General features: G+C 38.2%; 1 protein-coding gene across 4 annotated transcripts in view; it reads left to right on the top strand.

Moving 5' to 3' along the window:
- The window catches only part of LOC139709221 (voltage-dependent calcium channel subunit alpha-2/delta-1-like), a 131308-nt gene that overhangs the window by 32218 nt on the left and 76020 nt on the right, over positions 1 to 23070 (top strand). For all 4 annotated transcript variants that reach the window (XM_071621177.1, XM_071621176.1, XM_071621175.1 and 1 more), the window contains exons 7-14: positions 9008 to 9071; positions 10491 to 10541; positions 11523 to 11622; positions 12733 to 12801; positions 14105 to 14197; positions 15745 to 15882; positions 17225 to 17306; positions 18529 to 18578. In XM_071621177.1, the coding sequence (XP_071477278.1) occupies positions 9008 to 9071; positions 10491 to 10541; positions 11523 to 11622; positions 12733 to 12801; positions 14105 to 14197; positions 15745 to 15882; positions 17225 to 17306; positions 18529 to 18578 (647 nt within the window). The remainder of the gene's footprint in view (positions 1 to 9007; positions 9072 to 10490; positions 10542 to 11522; positions 11623 to 12732; positions 12802 to 14104; positions 14198 to 15744; positions 15883 to 17224; positions 17307 to 18528; positions 18579 to 23070) is intronic.

Here is a 23070-nt window from a genome sequence, read left to right as displayed (position 1 = left end):
ACCAAAGTGCCCGATATGAGCATATCAAGAGTGTTCAAATGTGACATTTCAGTTTCTCTTCACCAAAACAAACTTTTCAGCATTAGAAACCTAGCATGAATAATTTTAAGCGAATAATAGTTTGTTATCAGAAAGATAATGATAGCTTATCCATTAATTACGTAGAATCAAATAATATAAACAACTGTCAACATCTATAACTTGTCCAATTTTGTAATTAATGAACTCTATTTGGAGAGGTACTTATTCGAATCTGGATGATTCAGCTCTTGCACCCTTGAGGGTTTTGAGATATTGAAGATAGCACAGTCAAAGGAAACTCTGTGGGTAGTGACCAAAGTTACCCCTATCGATCATATCCCCACGGCCATTTGCAAAACATGCATCAACCAACGCGATTTCCGTTGTTCTAAGCGTACAAGATTTTTTTTTTTTAAGTCGTTTGGCCGTCTAGCAAAGACTATTTCTATGAAAGTATATCTTTAAAAAGTGGTGCACATGAGTCAAAGCGACTCGGAGGGAGGTACCCGAATTTATCCCTATACCCTCACAGCCCGGTACAAAACACAGTATATACACGTGAATACACCCTCTATAACCCTCTATAACGTCCTTTTCGTTTCATTTCCATTAAATTTCAGTGGAAGTTATAGAAGAATTATTGTTCTACAATATCTATAAGATGAAAAGGTGAAATCCTAAAGGCAATGAAAAACATGCAGTATATACAACAGCGAAAAAAATGTTCCATGGGTACATGCCTCTGAAAAGTTCTTCCGCCTGTCTAGCACATACTCTTTTATTTTCGTAAAATGCAATTCAGGTAATACAGGAGACGTTGCTTTACAATATCTATATTGTCAAAAAGTTGGACATTCAAACGCAAGCCCTTGGGAAGTGCCCAAATCACCCATACCTTGACCTTCGTGGTCCCAAAACAGGTTAACAAAACATGCATTATATGCCAAAGCAAATTCAGTTGTACATGCACGTAGAAAGTCGTTTTGCCGGGTTGTAAATTAAAACACTTTACTTTTCATGATTTTTAAATGGTAGAGACACTGCTTTACAATATTCATATAGTCAAAGGGGTGCACACTCAAAGGCCACCGAGTGGGATGTGTTCAAATCATCCAACCCCCAGGGCAATATAGGAAACATGCACTATCATTTAGCACGAATATGTTCCAATTTTCCAACGGTTGTACAGCAAGTAACCTATTGTTTTCAAGAAATGCAATATAATTAAAAGAAGAAAAAATTGCTCTACCTTAACCTTATTGTCAAAAGGGTGAACATTTCAAAGCAATCCCTTGGGAAGTGTCCAAAATTACACCTCCTCTCAAGCCCCGTAATTACAACACACGGATACTATGAACGCAAATACTGACGTTCTTTGGTACATGGTTTTAGAAGTAGTTCCGGCAATACAGCTACACACTTTTATATCGATGAATGTCGTGGAAATGATAGAAGAAGCATTGCTTCACAATATCTATTCAGTGAGAGGATGCACATTAAATTCCAATCCTGTGGGATGTGCCCCAAAGTACCCCACCCTCACGGCAATATAGAAAACATTGAATATCATTAACGCGAATATACTATATGTTCCAAACGTACATGTTTCAAACTTCGATCATGCCATGCAGCATGGGCACTTTTGTTTTCAAAAATACATTGTAGTTAATAGAGGAGACATCCCTTAACGATATCCATATTCTCTAAAGGGTGAACATTAAAGGACAATCCCTTGGGAATGGTCCAAAATTACACCTACGCTCACGCACCCTTAAGACAAAACACAGATATTAGCAACGCAAACACCGTTGTTCTAGCGTGGATGGTTTTAAAAGTAGTCCCGGCAATACAGCGAATACACTATTTATCAATGAAAAGTTATGGAAATGATAGAAGAGGCTTAACCTTACCAGATCTATACAGTGAAGAGGATGCACATTAAATGGTAACCCTGTGGGATGTGCCAAAAATATTCAACCCTCACGGCAACTTAGAAAACATATAATATCATACAACGCGAATATGTATATGTTCCAAACGTACATGTTTTCAAAATTCCATCGTGCTGAATAGCAAAGGCACCTTTGTTTCCAAGAAATGCAACTAATTAATAGAGGAGACATTGCTCTACAATAACTATATTGTCAAAAGGGTGAACATTCAAAAGTAATCCCTTGGGAAGTGTCCAAATTCACATCTACGCTCACGCCCCCTTATTACAAAACACAGATATTAGCAACGCAAATACCGTTGTTCTAGCATGAATGGTTGTAAAAGTAGTTCCGGCAATACATCAAATACAATTTTCATCGATGACAAGTTATGAAAATGATAGAAGAAACTTAACTTTACAAGATCTATACACTTAAGAGGGTGCGCATCAAACGGCAACCCTGTGGGATGTGCCAAAAATACTCCACCCTCACGGCAATAATAGAAAACATATAATATCATATAACGCGAATATATATATGTTCCAAACGTACATGTTTTCGAAATTCCATCGTGCCGTATAGCAAAGGCACTTTTGTTTCCCCAAAAAATGCAACTAATTAGTAGAGGAAACATTGCTCTACAATAACTACATTGTCAAAAAGGTGGACATCCAAAGGTAATCCCTGGGGAGGTGTCTGAATTTACACCTACGCTCACGCCCTTTATGACAAGATACGGATATTAGCAACGCAAATGCAGTTGTTCTAGTGTGAATGGTTTTAAATGTAGGTCCAGCAATACAGCAAATACACTCTTATATCAATGAAAAGTCATGAATATGATAGAAGAAGATTTGCTTTACAAGATCTACACAATAAAAAGGGTGCTTATTGAAGGGCGACCCTGTGGCGTGTGCCCCCGAAATGCCCTTTATCCTCTTGGCAATATAGAAAACATATAATATCATATAACGCGAATATATATGTTCCAAAAGTACATACTGTCAAAATTCGATCGTGCCTTACAGCAAGGGTATTTTTGTTTTCAAGAAATGCAATGTAATCAATACAGGAGACATTGCTTTACAATACTTACATAGTTAAAAGTGATGCACATTTAAAGCGGCCCCTTGGGAGGCGCCCAAAGTTACCCCCTCAACCCCGCGTCCCCATATGCAAAACGTGCATTGTGCCAACGTGAGTACTGTTGTTATGAATGTACTCTTACAGTTACCGCTAATTTGCATTTTATGTAAATTATTTTTGTACGACCAATTCGAAAAGGCATCTATCGTGTTCATTGACCTACAAAATATAAGTTTATACATTTAAATCTTTAAAATTGGATAACGGGAAGCTGAGATCTGTCAATTTCCTCTCATTTCAGGTGCTAATTTGCATATTATGCAAATTTTACTAAATTGCCCCGCTGGATTTTTTGGGACTTTTAGTATGGTGTTCAGGAGGCCTCAACGACTTGCTCTGCAGTAAAATTCCTACTGTTGCAATTAGTGGTGGGTTACCCCCTAAAAATCGCTAGATTGACTGGACTATAAATGCTGAAGTTTTTTATACATACATGTATGTATGCCTATGACCAAAATCATGCCACTGAACAACTGGCCAAATGAACATATTCTGACACTACATGGTTTAATATTCTGTACGAGCTGAAATTTTCACGGTGGTTTTATTTTCGCGAATTTCGCGAATCGCCTTTGAACCGCGAAAATAACAACATGCGAAAATAACAACGCATGGATAACTAAGTTCAGTTAGACCCTCGCATTCGCGAAATTAACAACACGCGAAAATGTCCGCCAAGTAGCAATTCGCGAAAATATCTGTACGCAAAAATTTCAGCTCGTACAGTTGAATTGTATGATATGTCTAGTCGCCACATTCATGTTTTCAAAACAGGTACATTGTAGCATTCTTACTTAATCACAGTAAATTTGTAGCTTTTAAATACATGATTATGCAATCCTATACACAATAACAGAGCCTCTGGTGGTACTGATGACAATGAGCTTTTTTTTTTTTTTTTTTTTGGCCAATCTGGAAACACGCTCAGCTATATAGTGCATGCTAACCTCTGTGGTCTGGCATCTTACAGAGCACTATTTGTATTGCATAATATACACATATCAGGTTTGCTCAGGGTTGTGACAGATTTGATACAGAGGCATACTGTAGAAATCATTTAACCCTCCTTTCCAATACTGCCTTCTGCTGACATTTTGTTTATACACCCCTATTCCCCCTCCCCCGACATTTCTTTCCATAAGGATTGACTTGAATTGAGTTGATGTGATTTATTGACTGAAAATAGCAGCCCAGAGGCTGAAATACATTCAGTTTTTTTTTCAGGATACTAATGTGGTGGTCTCTTGTCCTTCTAGAGGTCCTGGAGACAAATTGAGACAGCGGAGTCTTGATCATGAAATGAAGATGATCTGCTTGTTAGTTCCTGGATGTGGGGAGTGATTAACTTCATTAATCAAGCTGAGGGAGTTTATAGTTTGTAGCAGTAAAGGTCATCTCTACAAACTGGTACAAACCCCCCCCCCCTTGATTTCTTGCCGCATTATGGTACCAGGACCCCTTAACATTTCTTCTCCTGATAACATGCAATATACCCCAATAATAAACGCGTACCTCCTCTCTAGCTTTGCATATTCTGACGTGAATAAGGTGATCGCTTTGTGTGTGCATCATAAGAGGTGAAGTAAAGTACGCAGAGTCTTTTTTTTTTGCCTGATTTCTTGCTGCGTTGTGGTACCAGATCCCTTAACATCTCTTCTCCTGATAGCGTGCAATATACCCAATTAATGAATGTGTACCACCCCTCTAGCTTTGTGTTCTCTGATGCGAGTAAGGCATCACATTGTGTGTGGATCATACGAGGCAAATTTAGTACACTGAGTCCCACGTGTCATTCAGAGAAGCATCGGTTTGCCCATCAAGAGCGCCAAGGTTAAATCTGATATTTGTGTGCTAATGATGGTGGGGCAGTGCTTTTAAGTATTACGACACTTGCGCCACTTAGGCGTGGCATTATTTTGCATAATATGTATAATATATCAGCTTTAATATACCATGCTCACATAGACATTTTGCTGCAATAGTATCAGCGGTCACATTCTGTAGATACACATGTTTGATGTGTAGTTGTGAACATATATTATGCAGGGATTGTATTCACCAAGCATTTGGTATTAAAACTGACCACCTGTTTGGGTTTGCTGTGATTGTTGATGCTGACTACAACAAAATAACCACATCCGGTTTTTTGTTTTAATCAGGATAAGTGGTTGATCTCATCACCCTTCTTATCTAATCTGTTGTTTGTGGTGTTTAGAAATAACTTTATTAAGCTAATACCAGCTACTTTGCTCTTCACTCTTCCTTCATATAATCAAGTGTGTGCAGAGGACAGCTCTAAATATTTCATCAGGCTTAGATGTGAAACTAATACTTTGACATTGTATTTATTCCCCCACTAATGCATGTGCGTAACATTCATTGATTATAAAAAAACAACAAACAGCAACAAACATCCAACATTTACCTCTCTACTTTTTCAGTGGATATGATATGTTTTTTATTTCCACTTTACACTTGAATGTTGATTCATTTGGCATCTGTTTGCATCATGTTTTTGATACTGGGTTTTCTTTAAACTGCAAGACATGATACAATGTAAATGACCATTTCTGGTATGCATGACAGAGAAGTATGACAACTTTCAATGCATGTTGAATGCAATTTTGGAGATTCGACAATACCTTTTCAAACCATAGGGACCGATAGACAGTTACTTTTTTTTTCTTCTGAGTACATGCCTTTCATTTGAAGAAATATGCACATGCCCCATTTATGGTCACATGTATTGTATATATATGTGATGTAACACAAGATATACTGATGAAGATTAATGGATATTCTTGCAGTTGTTTGTGATTGTATTTATGCTCATTCAAGTTTTTGTCAGATTAACTCCTCGCTCCCCAGTTGATGCTTTGTAAAAATGTATGGTTTGGAGAGACAGTGGGGCTGCCATGAGGGTCTTAATAATGACAAATTTTAATGAAAAAGACATTGAATTCCTCCTTGATAAAGTGCAATCTGGAGGAAAATAAGTTTTTTTGAAGACACAAAAATATAAAACATTATAGCTTGCAGGAGGAGACAACCATCTCTATTGAAGTATATATGTTTCACCAATGTTATATCAATGCTATTCCATATTAATACCTCACGCTCATCTTAAAATGCTTTCCTTTATCTTGCCTACATGTATATGTCAAATCACTATTGGGGTCCTGTTGCAAATGACTCTAGTTCAGTGAATCTAATGCAATTTGGCCTATGTATAACAGCCAAATAGAATGATGCATTCAGAGATTTGTGCTTGATTTTGTGGACTGCAGTCACTTGCAGATACTTCACCCATTGAGGCCTATGTACGTTCCTGTTACGACCAAAATCACACTGAGAATGATAGCATAAAAGAACCAATCAATTAATGTTCAGGCGGTTTATTAACAGTGATATTTTGGGTACAGACAGTGATCAATAGAAACAATTATAAATCAGAAATGGAATCATGTACATGCTTACAGTCAAATCTGAAATCACAAGGTCCCTGCAATCCCCTTGAAATGTCCTAAGATGATGTTCGATGCACAGATGAATGATCCTTGAGGTTATGGTGATCCAAGGTAAAATCCAAGGTATCAATCCACAGTGACATGTGTAGAATCCAGACATTATGACAACCGCGTCCAGTCGACGGGTGAGTGATAATCCAGCAAATGATATCCAGCTAGGAATCCAGCCCGTCACAGCTTTGACGTAGCGATGTCCACTGACATGAGAATGGAGTCTGTCACCAATATAGGCGAATCAATTCTCTGCAGGCAAAATGTCTCCCCTAAATCGCTGCCAACAGGTAACTTAATTGTGAGCAATCCTCAAGATCTCACCACGGTAACTGGGAGGGACAACAACTTGACAGACCACCGTCCAATCCTCATCAGCTGGCCTATGGGGAGGTCTCCACTTCCTCATCAAAATGCCATCTTTGACATAATAGCACTCAGGGACCCTTTCAGCCTCAGCCTCAGAACACGCTGTCTGAGACAAGCCTTTCAACTCAGAGTCTGCCTGCTGTGCTTCAGCCAAGGAAGACTTGCTAAACAGCCCATCACTGTTAGCCTTGGAGCCTAATACAGCAACCCCATCATTCAAATCCTTGAAAAAGATTTCTGCCAACCAAACACCGGAATTCTCCTCCACATCAACAGAATCCGCATCATCTTGAACAGCTCTATGAGCCTGAGGCCTAGTCACAACACAATCTGGGAAAATCCCAGGAAACTCCTCCTGCAACTGTTCAGTTTCAGCAACCACCACTGGTTTATTCAAAGCAACTGGAGACACAACCACCTTGTCCCCAGCCAAATCATTCCAAAACAGGAAATCAATCCCTGCCATAGGCAACTCAGGAACAGCTCCAACAGTAACAGGACCAGAAACTAGGTCACACTTCAAATCCACTCTATACAGTAGAACTGACATATAACTGCCATCGACAGTCTGAATCAAGACTTTTGCATTCACTGCACTATCTGGTGGAAAAGTCATACCGCCATCCACCATCAAAGACTGAGAGGCCCTCGTATCCCGCAGGATGACCACTGGCTTACCTGCCTCAACAGAAGTACATGGGGTCACCTCACCATCAAACAGAAAGCTACGATAGCTCTCATCCACTTGCTTAGTCCTATCTTTGAATTTGGGAGATTGACTTTCAATGGCATGTGTTTCACTGAACGGGACACTATTTTTGGGTAGGACACTTTTTGAGGTAACAGATTCCACCTCCTTTGTTGCATAGTTTTGCAACTTCCAACATTGCGACTTTATGTGCCCTGTCTTGTTACAATGAAAGCATTTGATGACATTTGTACTTGTACTGGACCCTTCGTCAGAGTGAGGCTTTGGTGCCAATGAAGTTGAATTTGTGCCTTTATTTTCAGAACCAGCATTCTTTGGATTGCTCGACTGATTTTTGTCTCTCTTGTTTCCAGAGAAATTCCTGAAAGGTGGTTTGTTCTCATTTCTATGGATGAGCTCATAATCATCAGCCATAAAGGCTGCTTCGTGCTAACTTGTCGCTTTGTGATCTTCCAGATGCAACCTCACACTGAAAGCAACACTCTTTTTGAATTCTTCCAAGAGAACAACCTCACGTAGGTTATCAAAATCCTGATCCACTTTCAGGGATCTGTACATATATCAAACATCACTTCTTTTTCACGAGGAAACTTAACACATGTCTGGCCTGGTTTGTGGTACGAATTTCTGAACTTGCGCCTGTATGCCTCTGGCACCAACTCATAGGCATTCAACACTGCTGTCTTGACTGTAGCATAGTCACGTGATTGCTCTTTGGAAAGAGATGAATACACATCAGCTGTTTTGCCAACAAACATACTTTGAAGGAGCGAGGGCCAAAATTCCTGTGGCCATTTCAAACTGTCAGCCACCTTCTCAAATGACACAAAATATGCATCAACTCTATTTTCTTCAAACTTTGGCACCAATTGAATGTTCTTGGCCAAATCAAATTCAGGGGGAGCCCTTTCACGATTTCCAACAATCTGTGCATGAGCCAATTCCATCTCATGCAATTTCACTTGGTGCTCCATTTCAAGTCTCTGCATTTCCATCTCTCTTTCCTTCGTTTCCATTTCTCTAACTCTTTGCTCTTTCTTTTTCTCTAGCCCTTTCTCTTTCCTTCATTTCTATTTCTCTAGCCTGTTCCCTTTCCTGCATTTCCAAAGTATGTCATTAGCTTTGTATGGAAGTAGGTTGCCATCGGGGAAAATGACAAGAGTTAAGCAACAGATCCCAGGTGATATGATCCATGACATAATCCTGCAAGTCATTACTAACCCCTCTACCAGATCATTACATTATCATGCACTGGTTCCTCTGTCCCTTAACTAACATGGTTAGACTCCTTCCCCCATTCCCTCTTTCAGCGAAGGAGTGGGTATCTGCTGGTGACCAAGACAAAGACCAGTATGATGTGCGGCGTAGGGGCTGGTAAGTGAGGCTACTAACTCTTAAGCGCAGCAAATATCTAGTCCCTGCTTTCTTCTCTGGCGGAAGAGGAAAACAAAAACAAACAAAATATATAAGGAGGAAAAAATGATATCGGAAGAATTGTATCAAATAAATTGTTTTTGAAGAGAAACCAGAGTTTTATAATAACCCTGAAAATAAGTGTATGTTGTCAATTTGCAACCTGTTTGATCAATTCATAATACATTGCAAATTTGCAATTGGTATGATTGCAAAGAGTGATTATGTTTCCTGTAAATATTGAAAAAACAAACACTCTGAAATGGAAACGTCTATTATTTTGAAGCTTTGTTTCTCAGAAGGTAGAATCAAACAGCCAGTGAGTGTGGTACTTTCTTTGGCTTTATGTTTCTATGTCTGGAGGTGTATTAACAGCTAGTAGTAACAGATGGTAGAATATGAAAGAAACCAAACTATTAGCCAGTACAATGATAATATGGTACCTAACAGCAGTCATATCTTTTTACTAACTCATGTGAGTGCTATGTTTCCCACACTGTATATCATTGTTGTACATGTATACCTGAATAGCTGTGTCAACTAATTTTTCCATGTATAATTGTGTATACAAATCATTTACACATGATTAGACTCTCTCCATGCACTTATAAAGCATAAGTCTTGATATTCATATGCTTGGTGTCATTATCTTCTCTCATGAACATGGTGTATATTTAGTACATTGTAGCTGTAGTAACTTGTAACTTTTTAACTTTTTAACTTATTTTTAAACTTAGTTTTAGGCAATATGATTTCCATTCCCTGTTTTCAAGGAAGGAACATCTTCATATTTCCAAATGAGGTCACATAAAAGTTTGAAAATAGGATGGGTCACAGCTACAATCTTCTTCGCCGTATGTCTCAGAATAAAACCAGGTGTAGATGAATTAGCTGAATCAATGTTTTGACGAGGCTTAGAAAATGAGAACTAAATGCTCCATAAAAAGCCACTATCCTTTGATAGAGGGATGTCTAAGTAAAAAAAAAACCCACCCAAAACAAAACCCTGATTGAAGATGCAAATTTCTTGCACATTTTTACATGTGTACTTGTCACAAGTTTTCATAACATTTTATACTGCAATTTATGTCTCAGGGATATATACATACCTTTTCCCAAATAAAACATCTGCATGAAGTTAATTCTTGCTAAGCTTTAGTAGACAGTAGGAAATCAACAGCTAATCATTGTGCGATGTGCTGACTCAAAACTGATACCCTCGGATGAATGTGGATGGGATTTTGGGGAAGTGTGGCAAGTTTCCTGTAGAAAGGCTATATCATTAGAGGCAGAAATTAATGATAGCACACACAACTAAAGCATTTAATGCATATGTCTAAAAGCCTTAATTATATCATTATGTTTCTGTGTTACAAAAAGGTACATTCAAGCAACAAGTTCTCCTAAAGATGTAATGATCCTCGTTGACACGTAAGTAGAGGACACCCTCCAGAAATTGTTCGTGATGTATGAGATGTCGTGTTTTATACTTCCATCTGTAATTACTTGTTCAAATACATCATGCAAATATGCTTGATTTTGTCTCGTAGCTGCTCTTCGTTGCAATATCATGGTTATCTTCAAGATCCATCTTCAAATATTGCTCTTTCGTAATTGATCAGGAATGGAAGGGAAGTTTGCAAAATGTTACAAAGAAGAAAAGGTATGTAAGGGAGGAAGAAAGAAGAAAGAAAAACAGGATGAAAACAAGGAATAGAGATATAAAGAGGAAGGAATTAAAAAAAAATCTTGAGAAGAATAGAAGGCAAACTTTTTTATTAATACTCTTTCAGTGTTTGTAGTATTCCATAGCGTAGGATGAATTGGCAGGTGATTAAGCACCACTGTGTCAAAAGATGTGGATCATTAATTGGACAAAAATGTGTATGGAGAGTCAGCAGCTTTTGCTCCTGTGCCTTGTATTGAAGACTGTTGTAAATGTAGGTGCTTAGATTTATCATGATCCATAGGATTTCTGTAGCATTTTTCTGTGGGCAAAAGTCTGCTGTTTGACTGCAACTCCTTCTTTTTCTTTTCTTATTTTTTGTGCTGATCTGGCGTTGTACATTGTAAATATTGTCACCTCTATGTATAGATGAGATATGTTTTGGTAATTTTCTTGCAAGCAAGAATGGTAATGCCCAATAAACGGCACTGCCAGAGAACCTCATTGCTACAGGCGTTAGCTCTGTTAGTTTGCGATGCACCATCTACATTCTCTTTTGGATGCTTGGAGTATTGGAAATGTTGGGCCAGTTTGAGACATCTCATCTGCGAGTTCTGTTTTTTCAGGACCATACTCCTCCAAGAAAGAATCTACTTGGTGCAGTGCAAACCAATTGAGTCATAGCATCTCACCATGCACAGCTATCACAATAGAACATTTCTATCTACTGTCTTGTTTTGCAATAGGAGTGGCAGCACTTTTGGTATGACCCTTGCCATCATGAAGGTCTCTGTGTCCAAGGCCCTCGACACTCTTGGCAATGATGACTTTGTTCGGGTTGCAGCTGTAAGTACAAATAACACTTCCAGGTTGTAGTCTTTCATGCAGGCGAACCATTGTGCACTGAAACCAATTGTTCTCTATTTTCATTTAATACATGAAAGAAAATGACACAAATTCTACTCTATATTCATCAAAAACATTCAGTTAATACATGAAAGTAAATATTCCCCTTACATGTTGTTGTGATACATGTAGATTAAAGGGGTCGTATAGTTTTGGTTGAGACCTAATTTCAGGTTTCTAACAAATTTTTTGGTGAGAAAATGAGAAACCTGTTATGAAATATGAAAGAGCATGTAATTCCATGAGGAATTTAACGTTTATTTGATGAAAATTGGTTTTGAAATGGCTGAGATATCCAAGACAGAGCAATTCTAATAAGTGTGGGACCCACACTTTATTACAATCGCTTTGTTTTACTTTGTTTTTTGGATGTTTCAGTCATTCCAAACCCGATTTTCATCAAATAAACTTTGAATTCCTCTTAAAATGGTATGCTTTGTACTATTTCATAAGTGTTTTCTTGGTATCACGCAAAAAGTTAAAAGCCCAATTCTCATCTCCACCAATACTGTACCATCCCTCCTGATGGAGCTACGATAGGACAAATGCTCTCTCTATGTCACATGAAAATGAATTTTTGTGAAATTCCATATGTATTAATTTTTCTTAAATGTCATTTTACTATTAACCTGTGACATCATGATTTGTAGCATTCCCATTTGGAAGGGACAAATCAAACTGACTAAATCCTAACAACTTCATGATGAAAGGAATTGAAGAGAATACAAAATAGTGAGTGATCACAAGTGCAATGGTACAAGATTTTGCAGGAGGTGAAAGATAGAGGCGAGTTCATGTGTAACTGATTCATGATATCAATTTAACTGATTCATAGTCATATAAGTACATGGTGTGTAGAAGTATTGGTCTCTGCCGCTGATTGCTTCAAAATGTAGGGAAGTTATGGATCAGGAAAAAATGAGCCTAGTAGGGTACATGTGCAGTGTATTTAGTATTAGGCAATAGTCTAGGAGTTTTACATAGTATTACATGTATCAAAGTGTCTTGATGTGCTCATTGCCACTTTATCACATCCTCTTTTGTTGCCAGTTCAACGACTCTGTACAAGATGTCAGCTGCTTTGACACGTTTGTCCAGGCCAACCTGAGAAACAAGGAGGTGAGAAAGATCCGAGCCCCATTTCAGAAATAATGTTAGGATAGCAACTCTTGCTGGAATGGCAACCTACCATAGCAACAGCCAATCAGGAAGCTGGATATTCTTGTGGTTACCATGACAATTGCCATTCCAGCAGGAGTTGCTACCATATCAACTTTTTATGAATTATTGGAGCCTGTTCTTGTCTGTCTGTCAAATTGAAAGTTTGAAAGTTTATTATACTCAACAACCCCATTCAGGGTATCAGAGTCCTATATCATTACATAGAGGCATATTTCACATTTAGCAATTCAATTATACATATGAAGTTATGAATTGTTATACAAAATGTACAAAATAACCATAATGAAACAAACATGAGTGAAATACAGAAGAAAAGAAAAAAGCAAAAATGTTGAGAAATATATAGTACATATTAGCAAACAATAAAAGGAATAAAAATATAAACTAAGAGAGAGAGAGAGAGGAAAAACAAAGAGAGAGAGAGAGGATAAAATGGAGAGGACGAAGGGAGAGTGAGAAAGAGAAACAAAATTAGTTACAAAGAAGGTACAACCTGTAAAAAGGCATATCTTAGAAATAAAAAAGGATGACTTGAACATGTGTCAGAAACAGAACATTATAAACCACCTCAAACCCATTTTTTTGTTGTTGTGATGCTCTGCCTTTGAGTAGGCCAACTGTTGGGATCAATGATTTTCAATTTGTGTTTTCATCTTGGTCCTTCAGAACAGGTGTTCAGATAATGCATTGTAATCAAATTTGATGAAGAATCAATCATAGTGCTGCAGATGACCCCCGGATGGGGGGGCACAGGGGGGCATGACCCCCAATTTAATGAGCCAAAGGAATGTACGTAGTATTTCAAACGTCTTCCCCAGCATCAGGAGTGGTGCTGCCAAGCTGTGTTTAACGAAAATACCTAAAAAGATTTTTTTAAAAACCCATCTTTTTCTGGAGAGCATGCCATAGTGACCTGAATTGGCCGCCAAAAGAAGAATGGGGTGAGGAACCATTATTGGGAAGGGTAAAACAGCCAAAACAAAACAAGACAAAGAAAAAAAAAGGCAAAGCCCAACTGATCAACCTAGTGTTCTGATAAGTAGCTTGTGGTATAAACTTAAGGTGCAAACACTGAAAAAAAAATTGTTCTAAGCTGTCTCCTGTTAAATATGATTAGTTTTTGTTGTGTTTTTACACTTTGGATATGAATTTATTTCTTTCGATCAGTACTTACAAATGTGGCCATCAATTTATTGTACATGTAAACTTGCTAACACTGTGTATATGTTTGCTACTATAGGTGTTGAAGGATGCAGTACAGACGGAGCTGGTAGCAAAGGGAATTGCTGATTTTGGGAAATCCCTGGAATATGCCTTTACAGCATTCAGCAACGTGAGTTTGCAAATACTGTTCCAAGTATGTGATATGCAGCAGGCTACAGTACTTATTTTGACAATTCTACAGATCCTGTACATGCATATCACTATTTCTAATCTATTTCTTTCTCTCAAACTGCAGTCACACTATGGGAATCTACTTCTGTAAAATCTGTTATTTTTGCAAAGGTTTAATGGTCATGAATTTTGTGAATCACTGTTGGACCACAAATTTAACAACATGCAAAAATATCTTGAATTGATAGGCAGTAATGCACTATGACAACTTCGGTGTAAAAACTGTGAAAACGACATCTCGCTATTAAAAATATCCGACCTCCTCATTTGCGAAAATATCTATATGCGTAGCTTATAGAGTACTGAGTATTTTGCTGTGTGGTTTTGGCAGTGTGACCGCAGTCTTCTCAAGAAGTTACCAGCTAAACTTCCATTGACACTTCTTGCATGCACTTGAAAAGTATTTTCATGTATTGTGACTGGTTATATGGCTATGTCTTTCTCTGTCAGTGAAGCAAGTTTAATCATGCATGTCGCCTTACATCACAAAACTTTGCCAGGAATATTGCTGGGTAAGATTTTAGGGTCTATTAAGTTATAAGTCAAAAAGAGAAAATGACTATTTCTAAATGATACTTGTAATTAACATTTAATGTTAATACAATGTACTGGTACAAAAAAGAAATGTCATAGAAAATTTCAGCTCACAGAACTAAATGTCTGTTGAAGTACACTGATGCACTCTTTACTGTATCATTAACAAAAAGAGAGTTTAAAACTTTAGTTTCTGACGTGGATCATTTCAGTTATTATCATTTTTGTCTAATTCTCCTGCTGACTGATTTTAAAGGTTCTAGAGATTTTCAACAAGATACATAGTTTCATTTGATGAAAAATGGAGAAAACTATAAACCTCTGATGCAAAAAAAGAAAAAAAAAAGAAAAAGAGAAATAAGTCTTTCAAACTGTTAAAGATGCTTCTATTACTTTGATAATATGTTTTGCTCCCAAACAACAGGTTTAGATAGGCAAAGATTTATTGTGCCTGAAAATACAAAAAAGCCCCAAATCAGCCTTTTTATCCCAAATATGCGTTATCAGGCCTACTTGCAAATGACATTTTGGGAATGTGATTTGCATGGCATTTAAATCATACTACCTCATAACTTTGTCTGCAGAATCCAGTGTTTTGCCAATTTGTCATATCTCATTTGAATTGGTTGAACATTGAGACAAGAACTGTAAAGTGCAAACTGTCCCATTGTTTCTACTTCTGCCCCAGGCATTTAACCATAACTACACAATTTCATACAAATTGTTGTCAGAAAAGAAAAAAATATATTATGTTTAATCTTGGTCCATCAGTCATTTTCAGCCACACTTTTAATCGTCTTCCTACCAAGATTCCATGTTGTCATGCAAATGCATGGCACAATAATCCCACCAGAAGTTGTGATGGTGGACATTTATGCCCAGGCCTTTCTGATTAGAAAGACAGAAACATTTTGACTCGGGACTGTCATCTCAACCACATCTCAATTTCAGTTCAGCGCAATAGAAAGACAGGGTGCCGAGGCAAACAACCAAGGAGCAGACTGCATCCGGATCATCATGATCTTTACTGACGGAGGGACTTCGAAAGAGGAAGCCATCTTCAAGAAGTACAATTCTAATCCGTTTGTGGTGAGCTTGAAAAATATTTTTTGCCAGATAGATCATGCCACATACAAACAGAACCAGCAATAAAAACAACAAATGCCAAAAAACCAAAACAATAACAACAACAACAAACATACAAACATATACACACATTCTTTTCATAAACTTCTGACATTGACAGAGACTCCAACCCCAAGCACCTTCTGATCTGGAGATGCTCCCGCCTGAAACCCCTAGCAAACGGGAGACTCCAAGTTGATGTGTGCGAAGCGCGAAGTTCCTAGGGTTCTAGATGCTCTCTGGTGCTATCTAAGGCTTATTTTTTCAACATACGATAGCAATAAAGTAAGAAATCCTTTCCAACGGGAGACACAGGGCCAGGGTGGGAGAAATTAAATCTCATACGGGAGGACGGGAGATTTTGCAAAAATGGGTTTTTGGCGGGAGATCTCCCGTTGAAAACGGGAGAGTTGGAGTCTCTGCATTGATATTGCATTTTTTTTCATGAATTAGCTAGTACAAACTGAAACATCATTAACATGGAAACGATTCATTCAGGTACTGTTGTATGCATCAAGACAGTCACTGTAAAACCTAGTTGTTGTTTTTTTTATTGAAAGAGTCATGTATTTGAAGAGTTATCTGCAAATGGAGCTTTATAAGGCAAAGGATAATGTCAATGATTTACAGAATATTTCTGGTATCTTTGCAAAATAATTTCTTTGTAAATAGCTTCCAAATAATTTAAAACATTCAGAAATCCTATAAAGATTCTGCCAATGTTTGAATTGAATGTGTATAGAGTTGTGCAAATTCCTAATGATCAATTGATTTTTATTGCATTTTGTTTTGTGTTCCCATTTTTTTCTCCTTTATCCACTGTAACTTTGTCAATACATGAATGCTTTTTTTTTTCCGATGAACCATTTTGTTAATTCCATTGTCATAACGATACATCCAAGGCACCTTCTGTTAATAGTGGCCCATAATCTATCTGTAAAACTTTCTCTAGGCACCATTAATAATTAGCCTGCTGACACTGATAACCTGATGCTTGACAGAATGGGTAGGGATTTACTGTAAAAGCTGTTATTTTTGGGAGGGTTTAATTTTCACAAATTTGCAAATCACTGTAAGGCTGCAAAACCTAACAACACACAAAAATATCGTCACTTGCTAGGGCGTGTACTGCAGTATCTTTGTGCACTTATGATAGTCTCTGTGTCAAATGGCGAAATATATCTTGCAAAAATGTCTGTGACCTCATTCGCTAGAATATGTGTGTGCAAAAATAAAAGTTTTACTGTATAAAATGGCCTTCTCTCAGAGCTGATATGGCTACCCATTTCCTTTCTACGTGGTACAGGCCCGGGTCTTTGTGTACAAGGTTGGTGCCGACTCAATGGTGTCCTCGGATGGAATCAAGCACATGGCATGCACCAACAGAGGTAAATTTGCAATTAACCTACTGAAGACTGTAAGACATGAGTATACTCGGGCAGGCATCTATGGGAAATGTGTGTTATAGCAAAATCAGCTTGTCCTCACCGGGTGTAAGGGGTGTGAGAGCACTCGATACTGTTTTGCGAAGGGATCATTTTTCAGTGTAGTCTCGTTTGTGTGAGGTGGGGGGGGGGGATGAGGCTTAGCATGTGTGTCACAGATATAGACTCTGTGCTGTTTGCTGCTTTCTGAATACCCCACAGATATACTCACTCACTATGAACTCTATGTGTGCCATGTTAGCACACCCAACTCAGTTGACAGTGTGCTGAATTTGCATATTTTGCTCAAATGCACAACTGCGCACAGACCGATCGATATACTGCAATATAAGCAACCCCACATTGAAATTATCATAGCCATAGCGTTGTCAAAAAAGTTTACATTACAACAGTGCGTCCGATTTTCTCTTCCGCTCTGCTCTACAGCAATTCTAGCATAAATGCTTCATGGCTATGAAAAACAGAATGTTTTCCAAAAGTGCTCATGCATTGCGGTCTCACAAAAATGTAACACACAGGAGAGCTTACACCATTACACACAAAGAGTTAACCCAGCCTTTTATTGGAATTGTCATGGACAATTAAATTTGCCTGTGCCTGAGCTTTTGTTTTCTTCACTTTGTTTTGCTTTGTTTTGTTTTTTCACTTTAAAGGTAGTTGTACATTATTAATAGGCAACCTATGCTGTTATAAAGTTCTGGTACTGTGTGATATTCTTTAGGTTCCATGTAAGACAGCGAGTATGTTCGTAATTTTGGGTTGTTTAATGCGGTTATGTTTGGAACGTTAAGAGGACAGATGAGCATGGTAATATTAATCTGTCAATTTAAAATCCTACCTCTAGAAAATTCACTGTGATTTCTTACCCTTTCTTGTTCTAGAAGGGAAGAAAGTCACTTGTTCAATCAACATTGAAGACATTACTCTTACATGTGACTATGACCCTCCCCCACCCCTCAGCCCAGCCAAGCCCAGCCCTCCCCCCCCCCCCCCACCACCAGTTTCCACACCCCCTGTATAGTAGTAGGTCGTATATTGAAGTGGTGGGAGATTCATGGGGAGGAACTGTGAAGGGTATTGACTCTTTCCTGCATGTCAATACTTTTGAAATAGTTTCAGACTTCATACTGTATATATATTCCATCCTTGCTCTCCTTCAATTCAGGATACTTCAGTACAATCCAGTCCTTTGGTGCAGTCCGTCTCACAACACTGGTGAGTACTGTATACGCCGAATATTTCGCAAGGTTTTTATTTTCGCGAATTTCGCGAGTCGGGTGCTATTCGCGAAATTAAAAACACGCAAAAATATTGACTGATCCAGATGTGGATGTGACATACGCGTGTACATTAATTTTTCCGTTCAGTGCATTACTCCACGATCGCAAATTTAAACACTCGCGCACTTCATCGGGAATTCCCGAATCGCGAAAATTTAGACTCGCGAAATATATGGCATATACAGTATAAGCTTGGAGTACAAAGAGCAAAGCAATCTGACAGATACACCTTAAGAATATAGTGCCAACATTACAGTATTTTTATGCCTCCGCCACGAAGTGGTGCCGGAGGCATTATGTTTTCGGGTTGTCCGTCCGTCCGTCCGTCCGTCCTTCCGTCCGTCCGTCCGTCCGTCCGTCCGTCCTTCCGTCCGTCCGTAATAAATTTTGTGGACAGGGTAACTATCAAAACCTTTTAAGGTATCCTAATGAAACTTGGCATGTATGTGTGTTAGGGGGTGAAGTTGTGCCTATCAACTTTTGGGTGCACATGGTCAAGGTCAAAGGTCAAAAGGTCAAGGTCAAATACGTAAAATTTCACTATTTCCTCCATATCTATGCAATGCCTGAAGATATTTTCTTGAAACTTAGTGTATACATGTATTACCCAATTAAGATTCTCTGGTGAAAGTTTTGGGTCATGAGGTCAAAGGTCAAAGGTCAAAAGGTCAAGTAAAATATTAAAACTTCGCTTTTTTTCTCCGTACCTTTGAAATTGTTCAAGGGATCTTCATGGAACATAGTATATAAACATGTACTGACTGGCAGTTATTATCTAGAGAATCTAGGGTTCATAGGGTCAAAGGTCAGGGGTCAAAGGTCAAGTGCAACACTTCAAATTGTTACTATTTCCCTCATATTTATGTAATGCCAGCAATTTTTTTTTCCACACTTGGTGTATGCATGTATAACCTAGATTATCTGGAAAGTTTCTTTTTCTCTTTTTTTTTTGGGGGGGGGGGCGGGGTTTGCCTCAAAGGTTAAAAGGTCAAAGATCAAGGGAAAGTGCTGAACTAACTTTTTCCTCCATATCTCAGAAGTGGCTCAAGTTATCTTGAAACTTACTACATATTTGTGCATGTTCTGCCTGACAGTGATTATCCTATGAATTTTAGGGTCAAAGGCCAAAAGAAAATGGTAACAGTGTACTTTTCAATACAGAAATTACACTTTTTCTCCATACCTTGAAAATTACAGTATTCATACACTTATGAATGGGTCAAAGTCAAGTTAAAGTCCTTGAATCCCCAAATACATGCTCTCCTATTCATCTAATTAAACCTAGGTAAAGGAAGGTGAACATTCAACACATTTGTGACAAACATGTAATTTCAATATTTTGCCAATATTGTGAAAATGTAATTATGCATTGTCCCCATGTACTATAGACCTATTAGGAGAATCATGCATTATGGCGGAGGCATAGCAGTCGCCTTAGCGACATTTCTAGTTCATATTTGTTGCTAGTGTCTGTTTTCTTGATTTTTGCTTTTGTTTTGTTCTCCATAGATTGTTCAGAGATATAAAAAGAGATATCTGTTGGTGTGATAGGACTTGTCGTCATGACAAAAAGCAGTTGCCAGAGCAATAGGAGAAGTTGAGAAATGAACAGTTGTTGACACCACAGAGATAAAACATATTTACTTGATGCCTTTAATTTTGTTCATCTCAACTGAGAAAATAATGTTTGCAGGAATTTTGCTAATTTCTGCCGATTCAGTGTAATAGGGAGTTAACATGATACATGTATTGTTTTATCTGCCTTACCTGCACTGCCTGTAACCAATTATATATATTGTACACTTAGGAATTCTGACCACAGACTTTTCTCTGAAACTTTCTTATCTAAAATCTCAAAACTTTGTTTATGAAGGGAAGTTAAAGCATTTTCTTCTTTGAAGTCCCAGTGTAAAATGGCCTTCATTTTACCCAAGCTTTCATGCTTCAGACTACTGTAAAACCAGAAATGTTTCCGTGCATTATAATTTTGTGTGAGGCAAGATTTGCAAAATTAAAATATACAGAAAGACCAGTTCTTGTCTACACTATATGCATTAAATGCCAGTAGCAATTTGCAATAGTGTCATGCTGCGAAAAAGGCCACCAGCCTCACTTTGCAAAAATTTCATGCGGTGATAATATCTTGCTTTACAGTGTCAAAACACTAAAGGCCTGATGCCAGCCACTCATTTTATGCGTGTAATTTTTCGGATATATGTGATGCGCTCCGTCGGAATGAGTCAAAAGTCGCAAAAAATGAAATCGTAGTTATGCCTATATGTGAATTCTACAGACTCTAAGCTTTACACTGATATGTAATACAACACATTTCGATATCCCTATAGATCATAAAAACGAATATAAACTACATTTATGATGTCAGTCCATTTTCTAAATAACGGAGAAAATCGCTCTCAAAGTTCAGGCTACGTTCAAGCTCACAACCTGTTTCTTTCACGGGACGAAACAATACAGCAGTCCTGCTTAGCGACGGCGTTTACGCTCCATCGCACGCACTACCGTATAAGGCGATAGCTTGGGTATGTAAGATAATTAACCAATCGCAGGACAGGTCTGTCAATAACGATTCTGACCAATACGGCAGCTCGAATGTAAACTTCGGCGCGTTTGTGTCTGTGCCGCTGCCGCCGCATGAATGAGTCGGTACACGTTGTGTGTCGGCTGCGTTGTGGTTTGCCGCAAGTTTTTAACTCACAAACAATAGGAAACAGTAAAAAGAAAAAAAGGCACGCAACGCGTCTTACGAGAAGCGTCTTTTAGCGAGGGCGTTGATCGCTTCCATTCTCCTCCCATGTTGTTGTCAATGGAAACTAAAGAGGATGCGTTTAGCAAGTACCAATACCTAAACCTGAGAACCTATTGTAGGCGGGCACGCAATGCGTCTTATGAGAGCGTCTTGTAGCGAGGGCGTTCATCGCTTCCATTCTCCTCCGATGTTGTTGTCAATGGAAACTAAAGAGGATGCGTTTAGTATGCAAGTACCAATACCTAAATAGAACCTGAGAACCTATTTTAGGCGGGGGCTCAAAAGACAGCATCGGTAGAAAAAGTCAATGAAGTTAATTAACGATAGTTGTCTTTTGAGATCGTGTTCTTTGCGTGTACTAAAAACCCTCAAATTACGCACATGGTCGTAATGTTGCAGAGCATCAAAGACTGCTTTCGCGTCTGTTCTGCCGCAGCTGTATACAGCCGTAACATTCTGAATTCCCGCCATATTAGGCACATTTCCTTTATAGGCGTTGCGTGCACAGTAATTATCGCTTATCACGCTTGCCAATGCTGCACATATTATACGTATCAGAAGCAAAGGTTGATGTAGGCTTGACAGCTTCACGTTGGGTTTACAATGATTGTATCATAAATATACTTCTTATTCTCGGTCACTTTTGTAATACCATAGCATATAAAAAACCATTAACTTGTAGCTTAAGCTGAATGTTTTTTTAACATCACATTTGCAGTTGCAATCTTTCTGCATTTGAGAAGTGGAGTATAGATAATAATACTGACAAATATTCGGAATTAATACTTAGGCCTTCTTCATTTCGTTTTGTATTCACAAACCTTATTAGAAAAAATGATTGCTTGATTACTTCGGGTAAAGGAACCACCGGCAATGACCGGAAAGGAACCGCATTTAATTTTCTTGTTAACGAACCTAAGCTAATAGTGAACCATATTTCATTGTGTGATTAACGAACCTTCAGAATAATCAATTGTATTACCCCCCCCCCCAAGGAAAAAAAAACAGTTCAATGTCATGCGTTGTCAATAGTGATAAAAGGCCCGTTTTTATTTCGTAGTGTGTCTCAGTACTCCTGTGCTTACTTTTAAGGGTGTGCCTCTCTCAATGATTGCGATTGATGTTCACCTATTTCTTTCACGCAAGCTTGAACAGGAAAAAGCTAAAAGTCAGGCAAGATGACGAGTTTTCTTCCATGAGATACAATCATTAAGACACACATCTATTCCCGAAAGTTGTGTGATTGCTTATGTGCTAAAGAATTGTGTTCATTACATGAATCAGGCACTATACAAAACGGTTGAAATCTACTGAAAGTCGAACTTCGTGTTTTTTTTTAAAATTTCATTTCCATTTCAAGCGGAGATAGACTAGAAATTAGTTTGTCTATACTGGCAGGAGACATTACAGTTTTCCAGTACATGCTCCGCATTTAAACAGTCGCCATATTTTCGTGGTCAGAATCAGATAATGGACACATGATATATTATGAAAATAAAAATACAAAACAACGAATACGCCATATGTACAAACATTATGAACTTCAATGAATTAAATTTACCTGTGACATTCTGCATAAAAAACAAGCACGCCGATTAAATAATATTTTAATAGAATTAATAGAACACACAGCGATCCTGCGTGGCGGATCAAATCAAGT

The sequence above is a fragment of the Diadema antillarum genome, unplaced genomic scaffold (assembly GCF_040938485.1).
Source record: "Diadema antillarum isolate AM-2024a unplaced genomic scaffold, OU_Dant_1.0 seq00001416_RagTag, whole genome shotgun sequence".
Taxonomy (NCBI): domain Eukaryota; kingdom Metazoa; phylum Echinodermata; class Echinoidea; order Diadematoida; family Diadematidae; genus Diadema; species Diadema antillarum.
This window is presented reverse-complemented; position numbering and strand designations above follow the sequence as displayed.